This window comes from Myotis lucifugus, unplaced genomic scaffold, assembly GCF_000147115.1.
Source record: "Myotis lucifugus unplaced genomic scaffold, Myoluc2.0 scaffold_28, whole genome shotgun sequence".
Taxonomy (NCBI): domain Eukaryota; kingdom Metazoa; phylum Chordata; class Mammalia; order Chiroptera; family Vespertilionidae; genus Myotis; species Myotis lucifugus.
Window position 1 is genome coordinate 9,055,155 of NW_005871076.1, and position 25,564 is coordinate 9,080,718.

The 25,564-nt window shown below is 42.8% G+C and overlaps 1 protein-coding gene across 11 annotated transcripts in view; it reads left to right on the forward strand.

Annotated features, from left to right (window-relative positions):
• LOC102425000 (core histone macro-H2A.1) overlaps positions 1-25,564 on the forward strand; it is a 64,899-nt gene that overhangs the window by 32,203 nt on the left and 7,132 nt on the right. For 3 of the 11 annotated variants that reach the window (XM_023752151.1, XM_023752148.1, XM_006086570.3), the window contains 4 exons: positions 8,043-8,150; positions 15,869-15,959; positions 20,526-20,615; positions 24,304-24,478. In XM_023752151.1, coding sequence (XP_023607919.1) covers positions 8,043-8,150; positions 15,869-15,959; positions 20,526-20,615; positions 24,304-24,478 — 464 coding nt within the window. Of the gene's footprint in view, positions 1-8,039; positions 8,151-14,078; positions 14,179-15,868; positions 15,960-20,525; positions 20,616-24,303; positions 24,479-25,564 lie in introns of all 11 variants that reach the window. The other 8 variants (XM_023752150.1, XM_014453894.2, XM_006086568.3 and 5 more) reach the window with 3 other exon arrangements.

The following is a 25,564-nucleotide window of genomic DNA, read 5'->3' on the forward strand; positions in this document are numbered from 1 at the left end:
AATTTATTAAGACTTGTTTGGTGACCTAACATATGGTCTGTCCTGGAGAATGTTTCATGTCTATTTGAGAGGAATGTGTATTCTGTTGCTTTTAGATGGAATGTTTTGTACATATCTGTTAATTCTCTCTGGCATAACGTGTTGTTTAAGGTTGATGTTTCTTAATCCTAATTAATTTTCTGTCTGGATGATCTATCCATTGATGAAAGTGGGTGTTAATGTCTCCTGTTATTATATTATTTTCTATTTAGATTACTTCCTTTTAGACTTGTTAATATTTGCTTTATATATTGATGTGTTCCTGTATTGGCTGCATAAATATTTACAAATATTATATCTTCTTGTTGGATCAACTCCTTATCATAATGTAATGCCCTTCATTGTCTGTTACTGCAATCTTTGTGTTTTGGTTTCCATTTGCCTGGAAAATCTTTTTCTATCCCTTCACTTTCAACCTGTCTGTGTCCTTGAATCTCAAGTGAGTCTCATGTAGATGGGTCTTGTATTTTTATTCAATCAGCCACTCTCTGTCTTTTGTTTGGAGAATTTAATTCATTTACATTAAAAGTAGTTATTGATATGTATGTACTCATTGCCATTTTGTTGTTTTTTGGCTTTTTGTAGTTCTTTTGTTCCTTTCTTATTCTCTTGCTCTCTTTGTGATCTGGTATTTTTAGTGGTATGATTCGATACTTTTTCTTTCTCCTTCCTGTATCTACTATGGCTTTTGCTTTATAAGTGTTAATCCACCACTTTTACCTTTACCAGTAAGATTTATACTTTCTTATCTTTTCGTGTTAGTGATTAGTGTTAATGTGTTAAAAAATAACCACATTCTTACCGTAAAGAATTTTTGTGAGTTTATCTCAACAGATTGGGATAGTGCTCCAGAGAATGGTGGTTTCTCATCTATTTTTATACATTGCAATCAAAGGAAGGGACGTAGGTGGGTTATATGAAATCCATGGGTGATAGATTAGAGAGGCAGGAGAAAGCAAATCGGGGAAACCCCTGGGATTGGATAAAAAGTAAAGTGATAGATACATACTTAGGTTGGTGCAGCAACAATTAACATGATAACAATGAAGAAATTTGTGATATCTGTCCTGGCGCCAAGGCACCTTAGGTTGTGCCCCAAGGGGTCCCGAAAAAAGGAAGTTACAAGTTACCCAGACATTTCAAGGTATGTTATTATAGATGCAAAAAGTCAGATATGCTCAGTTAAGGTAAGGTTGACCTTGTCAGTGAAGATACTGGCCTAGGATGTAACTACCCATCATAACTGCTTTTAATTGAAGTTTAATTTCAGACCATTCTTTGTGGTTACTTTAGGTCTCTGAGTTTTCAAGACATGCAGGCCTTCTCTGACCTTGTCAGGTTAACATGTGGCCCCTTTCGTCCACATTAGCACCCTTTCTTTTCAGCTTAAAGAAGCCCCATTAACATTTCTTGTAAGGCTGATTTAGTGGTGAACTCCTTTATGTCCCCTTCAGTTTTGAAGGACAACTTTGTTGGGTGGTAGAGTATTCATGGTCGCAAGTGTTTTGTTTTTATTTTTGTTTTTTACTTTCAGCACTTTGAGTATATCATGCCACTCTTCAGGCCTGCTGTTTCTGCTTAAAAATCTGCTTATCCTCTTATAGGGATTCCCTTATATGTAAAAAGTTTTTCTCTTGCTGTTTTTACGATTCTCTCCTTGTATTTCACTTTTCCCATCTTAATAATGACGTGTGTCTGTGTGGGGTTTTTTTGGCTTTATCTTATTTGCAATTCTCTGGGCTTCTGGCAGGATTCTCTTCTTTTTTATGTGTACACACACACACACACACTGGGGTGGGCAAAAGTAGAGTTTTTCCCTTGCCATTGTGACATTTCTTTTAAGATAATAAAACTACTGTGATAATCATAACCTGCATATCTTTCAATATGAACAATTGTAAACCTACTTTTGCCTATTCCTGTATATAGTGCTGAAAATCATCAGTGTTATCACAGATTAAGCTTTATAATCTGCCTGCATAGGCAGCTGCTGACTTCTATCAGGACACAGTGCATCCCGCTCCTCAGTGTTTACTGAGCACTTTCTGTATGTCTGGTATTCACTTGGTAGAACAAGTGAATACAAGTGATTTTCAAATGCTTTGGTTGCATACCTCCATAAATAGTTTTGAAAATCATTGTATCTCACACATTCAAAATTGACAGCTAAACTTTTCATAATAAATATCTGCAAAGGGTATAATTTTAGATATATAATAAAATTGACATTTAAAAAGAAAACTGTTTCATCACTCAGTTAAGTGTATCCAAAGAAAGCTAAATAGCTGTGATGGTTTGAGCTACCATCATTTTAAAAAATACACAAACAGGCTTTTTTTTTTTTTTTACATTTGGAAATTTGACCTTACTTTTCTCCTTAAACCATTATTTCCCTTTCCTTTCCCCCAAAATTTTATCCTAATGTTACACATTTTAATGCTTCTAGTATTTTATTGATCTTCGCAACAGTAATAATGTACATAAATTTATTTTGAAAATATTTCATAGAAACACTAAACGTTATGGATTTTATAATTCAGGCTTGGATAATTATCACATCTATAATAATAAAAGCATAATATGCTAATTAGACCAGACATCCTTCTGGACGTCTTTCTGACATCCTTCCAGAACAAGCCGGCAAGGGAAGGATCCAGGCAGCACCCCCCCCCCCCACACACACACACACACACAGCTGCGAGTAAGAGATCGAGGCAGCTGCTGCTGCTGTGAAGGCTTACTCTTGCACAAATTTTGTGCATCGGGCCTCTAGTTTATTAATAATACATAATTGATCAAAATGACAGATACGTCACAAATTTTAGTAACTTAAGAAAAAAGTAAAATTTTCTTGGAACAGCATGGGATAGATGGAGATAGTTTTTCAATTAACTCAAGTATTCTAAGATGAATGTTACTTATTGCTAAAATGAGACAGGGTTTAGCATCCTATATTTTTATATTTAGAGGTATAAGTGCCTGGAAAAGCTTGTTCACAAAAATAATTAGTAGGAATGGAAAAGATTTTGTAATAGCAACACCACCCAGTCCTCTGAACTCTTTCTGAGTTATATGCCAACAATCACATAGTAATCTGTCATCAATTTGTTTTAATAAATGTTTTATTTTAGAGTCGTTTTAAATTACAAAAAAGTTACAAAGACTGTACAGAGAGTTTCTAAATGTCCCTCACCCAATTTCCTTGTTAACATCTTACATAACCCTGGCACATTAGTCACAACTAAGAAACTAGCATTGGTCCATTACTATTAACTAAACTCCATCAATCTGTTTTTTAATGATCTATCAGCTGTTAACTCAGTTTGATATTTCTTCTGTTTTGTTGAAAGCACAGAATTAGAAACATCTGACTTGCAAAAGGATTTGTCATACAGCCTTTCCCTTTCTTGTCTCCTGGGAAGTGTATAAAAAAAGCTTTACCAAGACTTACATGTAATTGTTGATTATACCTGTTTCTCTTTTACGTGTCAAATCTGATACTCTTGAAGTATTAGGAAAACCAAAATAGTAATAACTTTAATATATCTTTGCTGCTACCATATTTCTTGATAAAATGCTTTGTGTCTTATATTACAACTTTGGAGCTTCAGATTTGTCTCATTTAACTTACGGAAAATATTTCAGGTTAGCCACATAATCTACATGCCAAAGCAGCCTTTACTGTTAAAGAGTTCAGTAAAATTAGTCCTAGATGGTTTTCTCAGTGGTTAGAGAGTCGGTCCATGTACTGAAGGGTCGCAGGTTTGATTCCAGTCAAGGGCACATGCCTCAGTTGCAGGCTTAATCCTTGCCCCGCTCTCACATGGATGTTTCTCTCTCCCCCACTCCCTTACACTCTCTCTAAAAAACAATGGAAGATATATCCTCTGGTGAGGATTACAAAAAAAAAAAAAAAGAATGCAGCAAAATGAAACCTATTTTTTTAAAATATATTTTTATTGATTTCAGAGAGGAAGGGAGAGGGAGAGAGAGAGAAAGAAACATCAATGATAAGAGACAATTATTGATTGGCTGCCTCCTGCTTGCCCCACACTGGGGACCGAACCTGCAACCAGGGCATGTGCCCTGACCAGGAATCTAACTGTGACCTCCTGGTTCATAGGTCGACACTTAACCACTGAGTCACTCCGGCCAGGCAAATCTATTTTTTAATGTAAAAAAAAATATTAATGTGTTAATGATTTTGAATACTAAGTGGGCAAATGGATAGGGTATAGGTCTTGCCTTGAGTTTACTGTCCAGACTCATCCTGCAGGAAGGCATGGCCATCTGTAATATTTCTTTCCCCCTACTTTCTTTTTAAAAAAATTTTTCAATTATAGTTGACATACAATATTACATTAGTTTCAGGTGTACAATATAGTGATTAGACATTTATATAACTTATGAAATGATCACCCGAATAAGTCTAGGAGCTATCTGACATAGTTATTACAATATTACTGACTATATTATCCATTGATGTCAAGAGGGTACTAAAGTCCCCTACTCTGACTATATTACTATCAGTCTCTCCCTTTATGTTCGTTCATATTTGCTTTATATATATAGGTGCTCCTAGGTTGAGTGCTTAGATGTTATGAGAGTTATGTCCACTTTTTGGGTTGATCTCTTCATCATTATGAAACGTCCTTTGTCTCTTGTTATAGCCCTTGTTTTGTCTGATAGAAGTATTGCTACCCCACTTTTTTTTATTTGCATTTGCATAAAATACCTTGTCTCATCCCTTTATTTTCAGTGTGTGTGTGTCTTTTGATCCGAAGTGGGTCTCTTGTAGCCAGCTTATGCATGGGTCTTGTCTTTTTATCCATTTAGTCATCTTATGTCTTTTGATGTCCATTGATATTTAAAGTAATTATTGATAGGTATGTAGTTCTTGCCATTTTGTTAGCTTTTTAAAAATTGTTTTTGTAGTTTTTCTCTTCCTTTCTTATTCTCTTGCTATCTTCTGTTGTATGTTAATGAATTTCTTTCGTGTGTGGATTCCTATCTATATTTTTACATGTCTTGTGAGTTTTTGGTTTGTGGTTACTATGTGTTTCCTATATAAAAAGCTATGTTTATAGCAGTCTATTTTAAATTGTTGGTTGCTTAAATTTAAACATGATCTATAAGCACCACAATTTTTACCCCCTTCCATGTTTATGTTTTTGTCCTTTTTACTTCATGTTTCTGTGTATGTATGTTTATCACTTAATTTATTGTTGTAATTACACATGATCTTCCTACTTTTGCCTTTTAACCTTTTTACTAGCTTTATAGTTGGTTGATCCACTGCTTTTATTATGTGTTTGCCTTTGTGAAAATTTTTCTTTCCTGTATTTTCTTATTCATATTTTCGATCTTTTAAAAAAAATCCCTTTAACATTTCTTGTAATATTCATTTAGTGGCGATGAACTATTAGTTTTTTCTTGTCTGGAAAACTCTTTACTCTCAATTCTAAATGATAGCTTTGTTAGATAGAGTCATCTTGATTGTATGTCCTTGCTTTTCATCCCTTTGTATAATTCGTCCCAATCCCTCTGGCCTGCAAAATTTCTGTTGAGAAATGAGGTAACAGTTTTATGGGAGATCCCTGTATGTCACTAACTGCTTTTCTCTTGCTGCTTTTAAGATTTTCTCTTTGTCTTTAACCTTTGGCATTTTAATTATGATATGTCTTGGTGTGCAGTTCACCTTGTTTGGGACTCTGCATTTCTGGCTTTATATATCTGTTTCCTTCACCAGGTTAGGGAAGTTTTCAGTCATTATTTTTTCACATAGGATTTTCAATTTCTTGCTCTCTTCTCTTTCAGGTACTCCTGTGATGCAAATTTTAGTATGCTTGATGTTGTCAAGAGGTCCCTTAAACTATCCTTATTATATTTTATTCTTTTTATTGTTCTAATTGGGAGTTTTCTGCTACCTTGTCTTCCAGATTGCTGATTTGATCCTCTGCTTCATCTAATCTGCTGTTAAGTCCATCTAATGAAACTTCATTTCAGTTATGATATTCCTCATTTCTAACTGGTTCTTTTTTTACAGTTTCTATCTCTTTGTGTAAGTTTTCACGGAGTTAACCTATTTTTCTCCTAAGTTCATTAAACATCCTTATAACCAGTGTTTTAAACTCTGTATCTGGTAGATTGCTTGCCTCCATTTCATCTAGCTCTTTTTCTGTAGCTTTTGCCTGTTCTTTTGACCATTTGGGACATATTTCTTTGTCTTCTTATATTGTCTTCCTTCTCATTTGTGTCTATGTAGATATGCTGTATCTTCCAGTCTTGGCAGAATAGCCTTACGTAGTAGCTATCCTGTGGGGCCCAGTGGCACTCTCTCCCTGGTCATGTGAGCCAGGTGGCCTTGTGTGGGTTTTTTGTATCCTCCTGATGCAGTTGAGCCTTAATTGCTGTTGGCACATCAGTGGGTTGGATTGACCCTCAATCTGACAGACTGTGAGGACTGAAGGTGACTACAGCAGAGAAGTTCTACTTTTTTGATTTGCTCCCACTGGACCCTCCCTCAGGAGTGATATACTTTTTGATAATTAGGGGAAGGGAAAAGGTTTAGTGTCTAAACAAAATTTGCCATTGTTTCCACTGTCCTCACTCTGTAATATATCTGAATGCAAAAAAGTCCTCAACTGACTCAGAATATCAATTTTTTTAATACAATTCTTGTCCTTAACCAAAATATATAAAACACTTGGAAAGACATGCATTCCTCCTCCAGGGGTGTGCCGTGCTAATATTGAATCTGGGAAGTGGGAGAAGGATGGTTGTACAAGGAGACCCAGCAAGAAACCTTGACCACAGGCGTAGATCTCTCTTAGGCATAGACCTCTCTTTTTGGAAAAGTGCATTAGAAAGTTGAGGATCTGGAAATGGATTTAAATCTCTCCATGTAATGTACCCCTTGAAAGGCTCTTGGGAACCCCAGAGTACACATATTTCAGATGGTATGATGCTGAACATGCCAAGATCGTGCACACTATAGATCAGGGGTGGGCAAACTTTTTGACTCAGAGGCCACAATGGGTTCTTAAACTGGACCGGAGGGCCGGAACAAAAGCATGGATGGAGTGTTTGTGTGAACTAATGTAAATTCAAAGTAAACATCATTACATAAAAGGGTACGGTCTTTTTTTTTTTTAGTTTTATTCATTTCAAACGGGCCGGATCCGGCCCGCGGGCCATAGTTTGCCCACGGCTGCTATAGGGCGTGGGAGTGGCGTCTCCAGGGTTCACCAATAGGCACCATATGGATCCTCTCCAAGGCTGGTTTTAACCGTTTGAGTCCCAAGCAGCGCGATCGCGCTGCTGAGATTTTATGTCAAGAAAACATACGATTCATTTGAGTCCCAGGGGGTATTGAAAAAACACTGTCGAAGAATCCCAAACAGCGCAACCACGCTTTCTCTAAATGAGTACGAAAAGACCCAAACAGCGTGATAGCGCTTGTTTTATTTTATGTCGAGAAATACCAAGCAGTGCGATCGCATGCTTGGGACTCAAACAGTTAATGAAAGGAGAGTTGGAGAGTCTTACCTCCTGGGCTGGGGAGGGTTGGAAGATTATGGTTCTTGGTCTGCTTTTTGGCCCTTTGAGAACTAATGACCTAGAATAATTTGTTTTGCCCCTAAGACTTCAATAGTGTACAGACATCTAGCAACTGAAGACCCTCAAGAGACATTTACTTGGTCTAAATCTATGAAAATGGTTCTGTTCTAAATTACCACAGTAAAGTTCTGCCTTTGAATAGCTAATTTTGAGTATAAGGTGCTGAAAATACAATTTAACATTTTTCATAGAATTCTTGTACTTCAAAATAAGCCTGTGGCCCCCATTTTGAGAAAAGCTGAGATGTGCTGGGGGTTTAGTTTCCTGTTTTCTCATAGTATTTTGGGCAATGCCTGTGAGCTGCCTTTTTGTTAGAAAAGCCCAGATTTTTGCCATCTTTGCCTGTGCAGTCCACATACTGACTCTTCTATTTGTGTAAGAAGAAGCAGGGAGAAGTCAGCAAGGCAGCCAGTGCCGACAGCACGACCGAAGGCACGCCCGCTGATGGCTTCACAGTTCTCTCCACCAAGAGCCTCTTCCTCGGCCAGAAGGTAGGCAACCGTGTGGCTTGATCGGCTCTCAGGCCCTGGGAAAGGGGTACAGGCCACCTCCACTGGAAGGCAGGCCTGGGGATTCCCAGAGGCCACTCCTGGTTTCGTGGGTGTGGGTGTAGAGAGTGGAGTGGGGATGGTGGGTCTTTTGGAGTGGCTTCCAGGAGGTATGGGAGGAGTGCTGGGAGGAGACTGGTAGGCGGGAAGAGGAGGTGGTGGTAAAGAAAAGGGAAAGGCTTCTGTGGGGGTGGTCAAAGCACCCGGTTAGTCTTCAGAAGGAGCTGCTTATGTGGAATAACCTGGTCCTCATGTAGCTCTGGCCAGAAAAACAGCCGGAAGTTAAAACTGGGTCCTGGAAGTATGTAAGGGGGGCACGGAGCCACCTGAGGACTCCTCAAGACAATTGTTTGGTTTTGTTAACCATGGGCAATATATTTTCAGCCGCCCCAGTGATGCAACTTTGCCAGGATGCCATGGTTTTGTAAAAGATGATTCACTTTTGTTGAAAATAAAAATGATGCATAGGCTTTTAAGACCGGAGAATGAGAGTTAATTAATCTTTCTCTATTAACACTAAACAAAGGGGGTGGATAGAGAGGAAATTAAACTTTTCTTAATTTTTTAACTCCTACATTTTAAAAAGTTAAAAGTACAAATTTGGTCTTTTGTGTAAATTGTGTGTAGTTTGAATGCGGTTAACAACTTGGTTCTGAAGCTGCATCATTTTTAAAACCTCACTGTCGATTTTCTTTTGCATCTCAGTGACACAGTCTTCCTGCTCACGTCATTCATTGCAAGTGCTCCTTCCCCTCCCCCTTCCTGTCACTCAGTGCACTCAGGCTCTCATGGTGCAGTTCCTGTGGTGGACTCTGTGTTCCAGCAAATAACCATTTCAGCTTACATTTTATAACCATTGTCTGTATTTTGTATGCATTTTTCAAAGGAAAAAATAAGCAGCACTAGTTGTCATCTTAAGGTCTGGGGCTTTGAAAGTTTTTGTTTAAAATATTTTTTATGTATTTAAAAATTTTCAGCTCAGCAGTGAAGGCAACCACCTGGGTCTTCATGCACAACCTTGAACACATCCTTTGGGTGATATTTTGAAAGTTAATGTGACCTGTCATCCAAATTGCATAGGTTTGAATGAAAGTGTGAAAACCCCTGTAAGTTAGGTCGAGCTCATGTGTACTTAAGATCCCTTATGTCAGCGGTTCTCAACCTGTGGGTCGCCAACCTGTGGGTCGCAACCCCTTTGGGGGTCGAACGACCCTTTCACAGGGGTCGCCTAAGACCATCGGAAAACACATATAATTACATATTGTTTTTGTGATTAATCACTATGCTTTAATTATATTCAATTTGTAACAATGAAAATACATCCTGCATATCAGATATTTACATTACGATTCATAACAGTAGCAAAATTACAGTTATGAAGTAGCAACGAAAATAATTTTATGGTTGGGGGTCACCACAACATGAGGAACTGTATTAAAGGGTTGCAGCATTAGGAAGGTTGAGAACCACTGCCTTATGCAGACAATTAGCCAGGACTGGGAAGCCTATTAAGCAGGTAGGATAGTTCAGCCCCTGGAGTCACCCTCTCCCTCACTCCTTCCCCTACCCACCCCACCCTCGGGTGCCCTGACCCTGGCCTCTCCCTTTCCAATGTTGTTGTTCCCCCCCACCCCCCATCTCCATTTATCTTCCCTATACCATCTTCTATCTCCTCCCAGCGCCTCCCCCCTGCAATCACTGCCCTGTTGTCCAGGTCCATGAGTTGTGTTGTTTTTTTTCATCAATCCCTCCTTCCCATCCACCCCCACCCCTCCACCAGAGCTGTCTGCCTGTCCTCTATGAGTCTCTATTTTGCTTATTAGTTCAGTTCATTAAAATCCACATATGAGTGAAATCATATGGTACTTGTCTTTCTCTGACTGGCTTATTTCACTTAGCATAATGTTCTCCAGGTACATCCATGCTGTCACAAAGGCAAAATTTTTCTTTTTACGTCCAAGTAGTCTGTTGTGTAAATGTACCATAGCTGTTTTATCCATTCATCTAGTGATGGGCACTTGGGCTGTTAGCTCCTATCGACTACCCCAGAGTCAACCTCAGATCAGAACTCGTCACATCCTTTGCTGGATGATTGCAAATATTTCCAAAATTGCAGCACTCAGCCCTAAAAATGGAGATGCCTTTCTTGGTCTTGGGATCTGGATCTTGTCTGGGCTCCACTGCATGTGAACCCTGGAAGGGAGGCAGCAAGGGCTATAGACACCTAGCTGGCTCCTCTGTGACCACCCTCTCCTCCATTTGGGCACACCTGGTCTCAGGCCTCAGGACCAGGAGCCACAGGCACAAAAGTACCAGAAATCCAGCTAATACTGACTACACCCCACTCAGGGTCAGAGAGGGGGAGTCCAAAAGCTATAAAGTATTGATATTCTCTAATCATTTATAGACATGTCATCTGGTGTTATTTAAGACATAGAGGAAAAAAGAAGTAGGTTTGACAAATGGAACTAATTTGCCTGTTTGATATCTTGACCTTTGGAGGGAGACTGAAAAGAAGGTTGAGCTGGAACTCAGTGTAGAATAGTCAGCTGTAGGAGAAGGGGCTGAGTGCAGGCCCCAGACGGACCACCCGCTTCGCTCTCTAGTACATAGTTACGTGTTAGTGGTGAGAACAAAACCATAGACTGCCCTTTGTGTTAAATGTGCTTAATGACTCAAGACTTCCACATCCAGGACGAGGGACCCCCAACTCCATCACTGCAGATGCCCTTTAGCAGAGTAAACTGTCCCCCCCAAACGTGGCATCACAGAATAAAGTGGCACTTCAAGTCAGCATGGGCACCAGTGCTGGCAACTAATGAGCTAGCAGCTCTTTCTGGCACCCTGTCGCCCTCCCTGTAGCAGGAGATGGGCAGTTTATAGTTCGGAGCACTATTTTGAAGCAGTACTTTGGCCCTTTATTGGCTATTACTGTCAGGTGAAAGTCATAGGATATAATGCAAACGAGGCAAGAGTCGCAAAACTGACACAAATTTTTACACAAAGCACAATAGCATTTTACACAAAAGCATGTTAAAATGTTATAACAGACATTAATTTTGACTTGGATTTTAGGAAGTGTTTCAAAAAGGGTACTTGAGAATGATGACTATATGGTACTAAATATCCTACAAGTCTTTATTTTTCTATCTGTGGCAGTTAAACTAAGGCTTGAATATTGCAAGCAAGTTGGAGTGGAGAAAAGTGATACTGTGCTCCCTGCAACTGTATAAGGCACGGTTGCTAAGCTACTCACAGGAGAAGCCACCTGGTTTTAGGAGGCTGGGATCTAATTGTTGCTGACAAGGAATTTCACAAACTGAAGTTTTAAGAGTCATCGCTCTTACTACTCTGTGATTTTACCTACTATTCACACACATTGTTGAACTGTTTTCAAAGAGAACACAGTGCTGGGAATCTGAATGAGCTAAAAGTCTTTTCTTCTGTGGTTCAATGGAGATTTGCAGCCCCTTTTTAGAGAGATAAAAACCTGATTTTATTTTTTTTTTAAATACTGCAGTATGTATTTCTATAAATCCGTGTCAGTGGTAGTAATGATTTAGGCTTCCTGGTGGGGTCAGTGTTATCTGAAGCAGTTGGGAAGGCAGTGTAAGGGGGTATGAGTGAGTCTTCAGCCTCCCTAACTACCAGCATGGCAGATGAAGCACTAGAGGCCACTAAGGGCAGGGGGACCCAGGGGTTTGCTCCCCCAGGTCCAGACACCCTATTCCTGGGGCTGGAAACCTGTAAGGAGATAAGGAGCTCTTGAAGCAGCAACGAGGAGGAAAGGGCCGTTACCCCTTTCCATACTGTGGCTGATGATTGGCTTCTGAGAATCCAGGATGAGTGGAAACTGACAAATCCATGAAGAGTGGGCATTCAGCTCCTGGGCCTCCAGCAGTGCCCACATGTGTCCTGATCTTTGTGTGACACATTCTAGCCTGAAACATACCAGATGCCACCACTAGACGTGAGGCTTCTGGGGAAATTCAGGCCAGGTTGCATGCAAAGTGGACAGCATAGTAGAGATGAAGTAGTCCTTTCATCCCACAGGCAAGGGCAGGAGAGTGGGCCACAGAGAAAACATGGTTCTCCATGAGGAATTTAGAAGCAGTTCTATGGAAGACATTGCTCTTTCCATCCTCCTTAGTTTAAGCAGACTTTGGGGACAGAAAAAGAATTGCATTTCATGTGACTGGCACAGGGAAGTAAGACCAGCCAGTCTTCTCCTTCCTTTTCCATTTTGAGGGAATGAGAGACACCAAAAATTGACAATTACAGTCTAGACCAGGGGTGGGCAAACTTTTTGACTCGAGGGCCACAATGGGTTCTTAAACTGAACCGGAGGGCCGGAACAAAAGCATGGATGGAGTGTTTGTGTGAACTAATATAAATTCAAAGTAAACATCATTACATAAAAGGGTACGGTCTTTTTTTTTTTTAGTTTTATTCATTTCAAAAGGGCCGGATCCGACCCGTGGGCCGTAGTTTGCCCACGGCTGGTCTAGACTAAACATGTCACTCGTTTTGATTTCTTAAGATTGAATTTCTGATCATATTATGTAAAAAAAAAAGATAGGATATTACTATTTCCTATAGCCAAGTAGGTATGTCAAGCATCCTGGGTGTCTATCCAGTAGCTCCAAGCCACCAGCTCCTTCCCTATCCAAGTCAGGCCTGATGTGCCCTGATGTGCCCTAAGTAGTGGGCACCAAGCTCTCTTCCAGACGGCCAGGTTGGTTCTGCCTCTGGCCTGCCGGGCCCTGCAGGCTGCAGTCAGCAGGTCTGGGGCGCTAACTACTCTGGGGGCTCTCAGGCATTGCTCTTTGCTTCAGCGTTAGGAATTTATGTCACTGGAGAATGAGCATCTTAGAGAGAGAGAGAGAGTCAGAGAGAGGGAGAGGCAGAGAGGGAGTGTGAGCTGGAGCTGGCTTTGCTGCAGACACTTGTACCTAAGAACAGGAAGGGGAAGAATATAAACAGGATGTAGTCCTGAACCACCTAATTTAATTCCCTTTGCTGCTTTCACAGCTGAATCTAGAACTTGGGAGTCCTCTCATACTGAAGATTGCTATGACAACAGAATAATAGTGGGGAGGGGGACATTCAGTGACTCTATAGAAAGAGCTAGTTGGTTGGGTGCTCATAAAACTCACTCAAGGAAAATGCTCGACCCATGGGGCCTCAGAGTAACCTCACCAACAAGGCGAAAAACATTTAAAAGACACATTGTCTCGCTGGAGAACTGCTGTTTTCTTCCTGGGCTTCATCAGACCTTCAGCATTACATGACTAATGGACATGTCAAATTAGATGTTACTAAGCAACAAACATTCTCCTCCTTGCCACCCCTGAACAGGGCAGAGAGCCAGCCAACAGGAGTCATGGTGATGGGGACAGCCTTAAAGCCCATGGCCACTTGGAGAATGGCAGAGCTACCAGGGGTTTTCCCAGACTAGCTGGGGCTTCCACACCACCACACTGCTCAAAGAAGAAGATAGTCACATGGAGCCCCCACCCAGCAATGAGCCCTCTGATTCTGGGTCCTGACAGCTGCTTTTCTTTGGCCCACAGATCACAAGTTCTTTTAAAAGGAAGTGGATCCACCAGCCCAATATGGCTCATGCCTTCCTTTTGCCCTAAGCATCACCCAACAGGTTCTGGACCCTCAAGCTAGCTTGCTTCCTTTGAGCATCCTGAGTGACATTTGGGTCTTTTGTTAGAAATGGATTTGTTTTAGCCAGTTACTCCCTGTTCCCCTTTGTGCCCAGTGCCCTTGAAGTGTTCACTGCCCTCATCTGTGTCCCAAGGCTCACTTCTCTGTGACTTCCCGGCTGTCCTGTTATTTCCCACCTCATGCTTTTCTTTTCAGCTGAACCTTATTCACAGTGAAATCAGTAATTTAGCCGGCTTTGAGGTGGAGGCCATAATCAATCCTACCAATGCTGACATTGACCTTAAAGATGACCTAGGTAATTGGGGATGGGGTTTGGCGTCGCCAGCTGTCAGATGAAAAGTTATGGAACCCAGAATTTAGGCTCTTCATCTTCTCAAACTTAAGATAGTCCACCCAAATTCCCCAATACAAGATGAATTTTTCGTTGTAGACATTGAATGTCTACTTAGAGCCATTCCAAATGGAAATGATCTGATGGTGTTTCGTTAAGTGCAATTGGCTGCTTTCTTATCCTTGATAATAAATATATTGCCATCTAAATTCTCTTCCATAATGATCACACTGACTGCTGGTTACTTGGGGGGGATTTTTAAAAAAAAATGTATTTGGTTTTTTTTAGAACGGAAAAATCTCAGGTAACTACAAAATGATAGTTTCTCCATTTAAGCTTAATTAGAAATGACAACTCAAAGCTTCAAAGCACCTGAAAAGGGAGACGAGCTGAATCAGTATACAATTAAGCTGTCTTTAATCCACCAGCAAATTGGTTTCCCCCAAATTTACTGCCTATTGTCACTTGTTCAACTTTTTTTTGCAACTGAAAACAGTATATGGCTGAGTGCCACCGTCATGAATTATTTCGCTAAAAGATGATATCAAACAGAGGGACAATATTTCTTCCCAAGTGAGATCCTACAGAGGAAGGCTCTGCCCCCTAGCCACAGGGTCTCCCTGCTCAGGAGGATAGAGGGTTCAGAGCCATCTGAGAGTGACCCTCAGGCATCCATCTGTGGCTTCATCTTTGCATAGAGGAGCTGTCAGCTCAGGGGCCCCAAAAGGCTCCTGTCCTCTTAGCTGTGAGCCTTGCCAGGGGCAGTGGACTAGCACATGTCCACACCAAGGCATCCTCTTGCCTGATGCTGACTTGCATGCGTTTTGTGTGCCTTAGCTCCCACATTAGGCAGATTTCCTGGCTGGGAGGGAGACTTGTTCCAGAGTGCAGGCCCAACCCACACAACCTCGGTGCAGTAGTGGGCTGCAGACATGGGACTGGGACTCTAGAATGCCCTGCTTGAACTTGTTTTCCAGCTGCCTTTACCAGATACTGTCTCTAAAAACAACAAAGGCTCCAAGCTAGAAAAAGCAAGGATTCTATCCTATTTTATGTACTAATACATAGAAATAAGATTACCTAGAATAAGAGGTAGGCCTGGAAAAATATTCTTACTCTTTGAATCGAGAAAGTAAAGACAGTCCTCTATGTATACCTATACTGTTTTCTCAGTTTTCAAGAAGGTAGATCAACTGATGAATGTCACAAGAATGAATATCAAACCTGGAAAGTTAACTGCTGCTGACAAAATGGAGAAACTGATTGTTTTGGTTGGCCTGATAGTCCACCACTTCTTTTTTTAAACAGATGCCATGTTTTAGTAGCATTTTCAGTGGGGTTCCAGTTACACAGGCTTTGCGAAGTGAAATGGGGCATTCGTTGTTTTATTTCTTTTAACCTTTGAAATGATCTCATCTGTGTGTTTCTCTTTTTTTGGGACTTGTCATTCAAATGTTTAATTTCAACATGTCACATTTGATATTCCTCCTCCTCACCCCCATCCACGTGTGCGCACACTTCGTGGACTGTGCCCCCTGGGCTCCTATGTTGGAATCGACCAGGTAGGCCAGCCCTGCCATGGGGCGTTAGTGAATGTGCCTGTGCGTGGGTCTCGGTCCAACACAGTTGATATACATTTGTTTACCTGTTATAGTTGCAAGTTGTACAGGCTGACATTGCCTCGATCGACAGTGATGCTGTCGTTCACCCGACAAACAATGACTTCTACACCGGTGGTGAAGTAGGTAATGCCTAGCTGGGTGCTGCCGAGTGTGTGTGTGCATGGTCAGTCGGCCGCCGCAGACAGCTTGATCTTTGACAGCTATGCAGGGCTGCATTCATTTCACACTTCCAGCTGTCCTGACCTTCCCAAGGTTGACCTTTCCAAGGTCTCCCATCCCCAGGTTGTGAACATGAAAAATACAGCTAGCTGTCAGCTAGGTGTATCTTGCAGCTCACCAATGGGCACGCTTCTGGTTTAGAAACTGGTTCATGAACCTCATTTCTTCATTTGCTTCATGAGGCACAGCTTTGATGGAGACTGGGTTCACACATGACTTCAGCTGCCAGGGCAATGCAACCAGATGGGCTGAGGTGCATCCAAGACCTCTCCTGTGCCCTCTGTGCACCAGACACACAGGGAAGCTGTGCTCAGGTCTCCGTGCCCCACCCCCACCCCCCACATCTCTCTCTACATCAGAAGCACACTCCTTCCTGAAAATGGTCTTAAAGCTCAGGTGCCCACCAGGGCAGTTTCAGAACACTCTCCCATACTCGGGGGTTCTCAGACTTTCCAGGAACAAAATCACCTCATTCTGATGTGTCTTGAGAAACACTCTCCTAGACCCAGAAAGCCCCTTCTCTCCCCAGCAGCTGACACAAGTCATCGGTTGGTTCTGTGCTAAATAGCTGAGAATGGGCTGAGGTAGAGAGCACTGGGGGTGCTGAGCCTATGGCTGCCAACTTGTTGCCGCAGTGGGCCAGGCAGTGTCCTGCTTTAAAAATGTTCTGAGGCATTTATGTGATGAGGCATCGATGGCAAAAAACAAAATTGGAGCTAAGTACAGGGGCTTGAATCTTAATCTCACCATTTACTGGTTATGGGGCCTGGGCAAGTCAGTTAACTCCCTGATGCCTCGGTTTCCCTATCTTAAAAATAGTGCTAATAATGAGAATTATGTTCAATAACTAGTAAGCAAAGCACCATGTTTTGTGCCTGGCTCATGATTGGTGCTGACTTATTGGTGCTCGCTCCCGTGTGTGTGATTTTTACAGTAGATGTGCTGGTCCTGAGAGCAGCATTCTGAGTGTAGATTCAAACACCAGCTTCCAGAGAGAATGGAGACATCTCTAACTAGGGCAAAGGTGAGGTCATCGTGAAGGATGAGGCTCTCAGGATTTTCGTGAGTGTCCTGGATACTGGAGGCACCGCAGTTAGTAGTCTGGTGGCCCAGCTCTGTTTCGTGTCACTAGCAAAGCCTGCTGTTCAGTCTGCTCTAGCCTCTGTGATTTGGGCTAATTGCTGTCCTGGGCATTTTGAATTTCGGACGTGAATGGAAAGACAAACCGGATGGAAAGTCAGGATTTGCCAAGGCTGCCAGGTCAAAATCAAACCAGGCTGTAGGTAATTAAAATAAACTTCCTTTTGACAAGATTTTAGAGGAGTTTAAGAGCTTCTAAGTCAGGCAGCTTGAGAGAGATACTTCCCTTCTTAACCAAATGAAAACTTGGTGGGAGGAAAATACTGATTTGGAGGAAAGTAAATAAACAAACAGCTGCCACCTAGGAATTTTAGTGAAATGGAAATTATGATACTTCCTGGGCTTAGGGAGAGGAGAGTTCCTGAGCTGCTGGCAGTGGAAGGCCTGTGTGCAGCAGGATCAGTCACAGGTGGTGGTGGGGGCGTTGGTAGAACTAGAGGCTTTGAGAGGGTCACACGCAGTCAACTGAGCCCCCTCAGGAACCCAGTCCTTCCTGAATAATGATAGTGCCGATCCTTTTCCCCCTGGCCTGCTTGTCCTCAGCCCACTGGTATGCACAGAGTAAACATATGATAGCCTCAGAGACATGTAAGTAACTTGGGTTTAAGAGCTTGCCCAAGGTCACATCGCTCACTCACACTGTCACAGCTGGGAAAGAACCGCAGGTCTGGACTGCCTGACAGACTGAGGAGGAATCCGAACCCAGGTCTTCAAAAGCCCACCTCAGTGCTTTTTCTTGGCGAACCAGTTCAAACTAGTACTGAGCCCAGATTCTTTTCTAATTCCAAACCAATGATCAACCAGATTCACACGTACTCTCAATTGGTTCCAGCTCCCCTTTTGATGTGTGAGAGGGGAAACAAGGAAGCTAGGACGCAATCACTCCATTTCTCATATTTGGTGTGAATTCCTGAGTCCCGAGACCGCTGGAAGAAGGAATGCGAGTGCAGGAATGCTTAGCCCCAGTGATTAACTTTACCCATCAAAAGTTCTTTCTAACAGTGAAATAGACCACAGGCTTAGCCTGACATTTGTCCAAGCCTAAATTTTCGCTTAGGCTGTTTTGAACACTGATACTTAATGCCTGCTTTCTAAGCATGAAAATAATGTTCTTGTTCTCATGGGAGTAACACATGTTTATGCTTGGGGGCAAATAAGCCAATTGCTTTATGATTAACCCTGAAGTTAAGCCTAAAAAGCAAGAGCCTGACATTGAGTGTTGACAATACAGTTGAAATGGGCCTGTTTCTTGTTAAAAAGTACCTGTGTGTCTACATGAACATGTGCATACATATGTGTGTGTAGGAGTCAAGTCCTGACTGGGTGGATTGCCTGCTATCTAGGATTCAGTTTTTAAGTTTGGGCATTAAGTATTTCAACTTGGAAATTTCACTTCTAATTAAAGCAAGATTTAATTATAAAAATTTTAAAGTAAACGCTCTTCCTAAGATAGAACACCTTTAATTGTAAGTCAGCCCATTTTCTTAAATATTTTGTGTTTTAGAAAGGAGTTGGTAGTATTAATATAGTACTGATTTTATTTTCCCTTCCAAATTTCCCAGCTGTCCCAAAGAGTAAATAGGATGGAGAATGAGGACCTGAACTAGTCCTGCCTAGAGCATATTTGTCTCCCTCCTTCAAGCTGGAGACTGGGATGGGGGGAAGGCTAGACCAGGTGCAGCTGGGCAGATTCATTTTTTGGGATCCAGCAGATTCATTTTTCTCAGTGGCACAGATATTTCAGGTGAACCTGTAAGTGAGCCTCACTCACCTGGGTTGTAGCCTTAGAGCCTCCACTTCCTGGTGGGTGGGGTCTCTGAGCCACGATGCCTGAACCTGCCCCTTTGAGCCCATTCAGCCACTGTCTCTGATGCTGAACTTTGTCAGAAACACATAGAAATTGCCACTTGAATGCCTACTTCACTGCTTTCCAAGACAGAGGAAGGCATGGGGGCAGTCTGAGTTAATGAGGAGGGATGCTGGATTCCCTCCTCAACGATCCCAAGTTAATCTCTCTGAAAGCCAGGCCTCCTCCTAGTCAGCTGAGCGTGCCTGTGGGTGACGGCCTGCATCACGTTCATTCATGCACCCCAGACTTCTATAGTCAGATGGCTCACAGGTCAGTACTTTTCATTAACCCTGGGGCTGTCTTGTTGGTGACAGTGCCCAGGCCCTCTGATTTTCCTTCTAGATACTTCCTGGGGTCAGTTTGCCCCTCCAGAACAAGCATTCAAATGAGGCAGATTTCTCTAAGAAAACCAGCCCCAGTCATTGCAGGGCAAATCCCGAGAGAATTTGGGCTGGTGCATTCTGATGCACCTGACTGACCCATTCTTGACTTTTCCAAGACAAATGGTGAATCTTAAGGGGAGTATTTTGTCCTCTCGTGAGGAAAAGTACTTTAAAATGTGCAAAACTGAAGAATCAGAGCTTAAGGAAGACCGAGACCCCACTCTGGCCAAACTTTAAAGGGTGGTGTCATCTCTCATTTTGGTTACTGCTTGCTGTCCCACATGAGACATTTAACCCACAGACCTTATCGGTGTTGAGATCTTGTTTGAGAGCTTGGCTTTCATAGCAGATACTGATTAATTTTTAAATACCCTAATGCACAAGGAAAAGTGCTTCCTACTCCTGAACAGCGATGTCATCCTCCTTCCCCAGCTTTTGTATAATACAAGTTCATCTCTAAGCTCTGCTTCTGATGTTGCTCTCCTTTACCTGAAATGATTCTGAATCATAAGTGTAATTAAGGAATTTCTGTCTGAGGCCTTTTTTTTTTTGTATTCACATATGTCCAGGCTGCAAAATAAGAACTAAGCATGGTAATAACATTGGTCCAGAAATGACCAAATCTGCATGCTTTCTTCTGGGCCTGCTGCCAGGAGGGGAGCTAGCTGCCTGATGGGAGCATGGTATGCTTCTTCTAAAACCTCCTTATTTGGGGGTTCTCCCCGAGACAGAGAAGAAAATCCAGGGGAGGTATCAGCCTTGGAAGCCATCTGGTTTCTCATGCCAACAAAAAGCACGTAGGGCAGGTTGCTCACAAAGAACAGGCATCTCCCATCTCTTGAATCTCTGGCTCATCCCAGATAACCCTGAGTCACCCCCAAATAAGGGTCTGCAGTGCCAGAGTGGTGTCTGGCCGCTGGCGAAGCCCTTCTGCATCTCACTCTTATGACTCAGCCAAGGCTTAGCTCCTGTTTTGCAGCCATATGGGAAGTTAGCTGGTCAGATCATATAAAGTATGTAGTCACCTGACATGCTAAGTGTCTGTGTGTGTCCTGAGACACTGGAGTGGCAACCTGAGCTTGTCCTGTCCTTGTCTAGGAAACACGCTGGAGAAGAAAGGAGGCAAGGAGTTTGTGGAAGCTGTCCTGGAGCTCCGGAAAAAGAATGGGCCCTTGGAAGTGGCTGGAGGTAAGGGCAGGAAGCACGGGCATGCTTGGCTGTGGCGATGCAGGGGGTTAGGGAAAGCAGTTAGGAGACAGCTTGGGATTCAGAGGTGGCAGTACAGATGCATCTTTGAGATGGAGGGGGAACCTGTTGGCTTTACAACTTAGACTTTTGTTACATGCAGATTGTTAGGGGAGCTTAAGGGTTGTGGAAATCGCCTTTCCAATTTTTTTCTTTATTGCTTAAAATAGCTTCTAGATGTTCGATGTCAAATTTTAAGGAATTACAGAAGTCGAGTTTGGCAAATTTAAGCTCTGAGAATTAGAGACAGTGCTACTGATCCATCTGCAAAACTGCTGGTGAGAGATGCAAATTAATCACTTTTATTCAGCCATCTGTGCTTTTAATGGGAAAATATAAAGACACATTTCTCACTTGCCAATTACACCGTTCCTGATACAGGGGAAATCTGATGTGGGGAGGAATGGTGCTAAGGTCTGGAGAGGCAGAGTACTGGTTACTGCTGCCGGCCTGGATGTTGGAATTTCAGGTGGGCAGAGGCCTCCTGAGGGCCTGGAGTCCACAGGGGTATGGCCTGGTCAGCCCACAGCTGTGCAAGGATAGGCTCTGATTTCCCTTCTTACTAGATCAAGGGTAGGCAAACTTTTTGACTCGAGGGCCACAATGGGTTCTTAAACTGGACCGGAGGGCCGGAACAAAAGCATGGATGGAGTGTTTGTGTGAACTAATATAAATTCAAAGTAAACATCATTACATAAAAGGGTACGGTCTTTTTTTTTTTTTTTAGTTTTATTCATTTCAAACGGGCCGGATTCGGCCCGCGGGCCATAGTTTGCCTACGGCTGTACTAGATGGTCCCTAGTGCCCATTCTGTCTTCAGATCCTGCTTTTAAAATGAATCTTAATTAAATACGGGCATCAATAATTACTGTGTGTCCACAGAATCCCTTCTCAGAGGGTCCATCCATCATAACCCTTTCCCCCCCCCCCCCCAGGGACTACATATGGCTTGCTAGCCTAGGCTAGTCATGGGTCTCTGTGCCTTTGACCTCTGTTTTGCCAATTGTTTGCCTACAAGGGACATGGCATTGCTTAGGGGCACAGTTATCCAACTCTCCCAGCCATTTCCGCCGAACAAGGGAAGACACGCACAGCATAACCTACCTGGCCAGGGTTCCTGGCCTTTCTTCAGCCCCTGCCCAGTGTCCTCCCGTTGGTGTTCAGTTTGAGCCTATTTGGTGGCCCTAGTGCTGCCATGCACCAAACTCAGCAAACCCATTAGATTTAGTATGGCTAGAGATCTATTCGCTTGTTTTAATAACAAAAACACACTTTGTTCTTGATTTTAAGATTTTAGAAAGGGTTTTAAAAAGATAATCACTGTTAACATGTTTCTCTCCACTCTTTTCAATGCATAGTTGAGCAGTGATGTCTGACATGGACAGACCAATGAACTAAACCCAGTCTTAGGTTTTAATAGGTCAACACTTCAGCTCAGACTTCTCAAACCAGTCAGTAAGCCTCATCAAGATGCACACTCACACTCGTGAATCTTGGTCCAGAGCTATTTCTACTGTACCATGAGACAATACCCACAAATCACTTACTAATGACATGTTCAACCAAAAAGTTTGGGTGTCTTCCTGTCGCAGTGTTGTGGAGATGTTCAGGTGCTCCAGGATAGAAGGATGCAGGCAGCACTCACCAACCCTGGGACTTAGAGCCACCTCCTTTGCATCACATCTTTGGGCACAGGAATCCTGAAACGTGCTCTAGGAGATACCAGGCTGGCTGGTTCCATTTCATTGGTGGGGGAGGGGCAGACAGAAATGGAGCAGGTCTGCTGTGTGTAGCTGGAGAAAGGCTCCTTTCTGGCAAAAGAAAATAGTTTCATCCTAGAAACAGTCTACCAGGTGTACCGGTTAATAATGCGGGTTTTTTTCAATAGATGGAGTTACACGTATGTTGATATGTATGTGATTTGATATGTATGCTATTTTGTTGTATTGACAGCAAGCTTCAAAACATCACATGTCAAATTTTCTGAAGGTGTTAACATCATAGATATTTTTATGCTTAAAAATGTTGAATTTCGTGCCAAAAAAAGAGCATTTGTAGGAAGTTTTAATTCATTACTTTATTTTAAAGAAAAGTGCTGCTGAAAGTTATCGTATACTTCAGGAAGCTTATGGTGAACATGCTCCATCTCAAGATACTTGTGAACACTGGTTTAAATGCTTTAAAAGTGATGATTTCGATGTGAAAGACAACGCCCAAGTCAACCGAAAAAGTTTGAAGACCAACAGTTACAAGCATTATTGGATGCAGATGCGTGTCAAACTCCAAAACAACTTACAGAAAGATTAAGCGTTGCTCAGCAGACAATTTCCGATCGTTTACAAGCAATGGGAAAGATCTTAAAGGAAGGAAAATGGGTGCCACATCAACTGAACGAAAGACAAATGGAAAACCAAAAGTCATCAGTAAAATGTTGCTTCATTGGCATGAAAGAAAGTCTTTTTTGCATCGAATTGTGACTGGCAATGAAAAGTGGATTTATTTTGAGAATCCCAAATGCAGAAAATCATGGGTTGATCCAGGTCAACCATCAACATCGACTGCAAGGCCAAACCCCTTCAGAAAGAAGACAATGCTCTGCATTTGGTGGGATCAGGAAGGTGGTAGTGTATTATGAGCTTTTAAAACCAGGTGTAACCATTAATACTGATCACTACGGACAACAGATAATCAACTTGAACCATGCTTTGATCGTAAAACGACCAGAATGGGCCAGAAGATACGGCGAAGTAATTTTGCTTCATGATAACGCACCATCACACACTTCAAAACCAGTTAAAGACACGTTAAAAGATCTTGCCTGGGAAGTATTAACCCACCCACCGTATTCACCAGACCTTGCTCCTTCAGATTACTCCTTGTTCTGATCGATGGCACACGCACTTTCTGAGCAGCACTTCAAAACGTACGAAGAAGTGGGAAATTGGGTCTCTGAATGGTTTGCCTCAAAGCAAGAAAAGTTCTATTGGGACGGTATCCACAAATTACCTGAAAGATGGGGAAATGTGTAGCTAGCGATGGACATTACTTTGAATAAAGCACTTTTGATGTTTCTCTTGAAATTATCATGTTTTCTTTGAATACAAAATCTGCATTATTAACCGGTACACCTGGTAATTCTGTCAAAACTAAATAGTTAGGGAGAAGAACAGGGCAGCAAACATGCTAGTCGGGTTGCTTCCCTCATAAGTTTGTCCTGAACTATGTCTGGGAGACCTGTAGATACATCATAATTATATAAGCACATGAATGCACTTGAGAAAAGGGGGTTAGAGACCCCAAAAGGCAATTAATTGGAGGCTGCAAACATTCTGACACAGTCAAGTTAGATGGTTAAGGCTTTGCCTTCTGAGAAAGTAGAGGAAGAACTTTCTACAATCTTGGCTAAAATTCCTTGTGGTGATGCAGCCAATGCCAACTTTCCAAGGCTGGGTCTTGGCTTGGCCTCCCAGAGTGAGAGGACTAACTGAGGAGCAGTTTCCAGCTCACGCTTACATAGGAACCCCAACTCAGCAGGCAGTAGTACCGTGGCTGGAGAATGGGTCTGTGTTTGGCATCTAATGCCGTGCTCTTTGCTGAGGAACAAACACTGTTCCTATCTCGTCCCCTCCAGCTGCTGTCAGTGCAGGACATGGCCTGCCCGCCAAGTTTGTGATCCACTGTAACAGCCCGGTCTGGGGTGCAGACAAATGTGAGGAGCTGCTGGAAAAGACAGTGAAAAACTGCTTGGCCCTGGCAGATGATAAGAAGCTGAAGTCCATCGCGTTTCCATCAATCGGCAGTGGCAGGTAAGGGCACCAGCCGGTTACTATGGCAACCATGGGTGTATTTCTCTGCATATTTAGCCCATAATTATGGAGCTCTGACTGTGTACAAAGTCACCCGAGGCTGCTTTCAAGCACTGGCCTTACTCTAGGGCAGTGGTCGGCAAACTCATTAGTCAACAGAGCCAAATATCAACAGTACAATGATTGAAATTTCTTTTGAGAGCCAAATTTTTTAAACTTAAACTATATAGGTAGGTACATTGTTATTAACTTAATTAGGGTACTCCTAAGGCTTAGGAAGAGCCACACTCAAGGGGCCAAAGAGCCGCATGTGGCTCGCGAGCCGCAGTTTGCCGACCACTGCTCTAGGGGAAGAGAGGCAAAAAATCGGGAAGAATGCACACATTAAGCAGTGGTGAGGGACAGTGGAAGAGGTAGAGTGAGACAGGAAGCCTGGAACAGTATAGAACTTGTGTTGCAACAGAAAGTGTCATCACAGAGGGTAACTTCAGAGTGTCCTGGACTGTCAGACGATGGCTCAGAGAGGGCATGGAGGACAGGGGAGGCGTGGATGCAGGGATCTAACTGAAGGAGGAACCCTCCCAGAACCATCCCAGGGTAAAGCCCTCTGTCTCTCACCCATGTGTTCCCAAGCGACCTTCACCTCCCAGACCTGCTTGCTCTGCCTCATCACCCTGCTAATGAGGATGTGGAACCTGCTGGAACTGAGTGGGCAGTTAGGTGAGAGTGAAATGGGGCTGGACCTACCCCACCTCTCAGCCCTGTATTATCCCCAAGTGAGCGCACCGAGGCTGTGAGGAGCAGCACAGCTGCCCCTCAAGAGACACACTACCCAGCATGGATGCGGTCGTCCTTGAAAAGCTGATGGGGCAGCCAGGGTGGCGACCACCCCACCTCCCTGTGCTCTGGGTTGGAGACAGGCCTGGGGTTGAGTCCTGGCACATAAATTGACCCCCATTCTGATCCCAAATCCCTACTCTGTATAACAGTCATAGCAATCCCTCATGCAGCATCCTAGGCCTGCTCTGGAAATGAGGGAGAGGGCTGTGAGAACTCTGATGAAGCCGTGAGGGCCTGTAGGAGCCA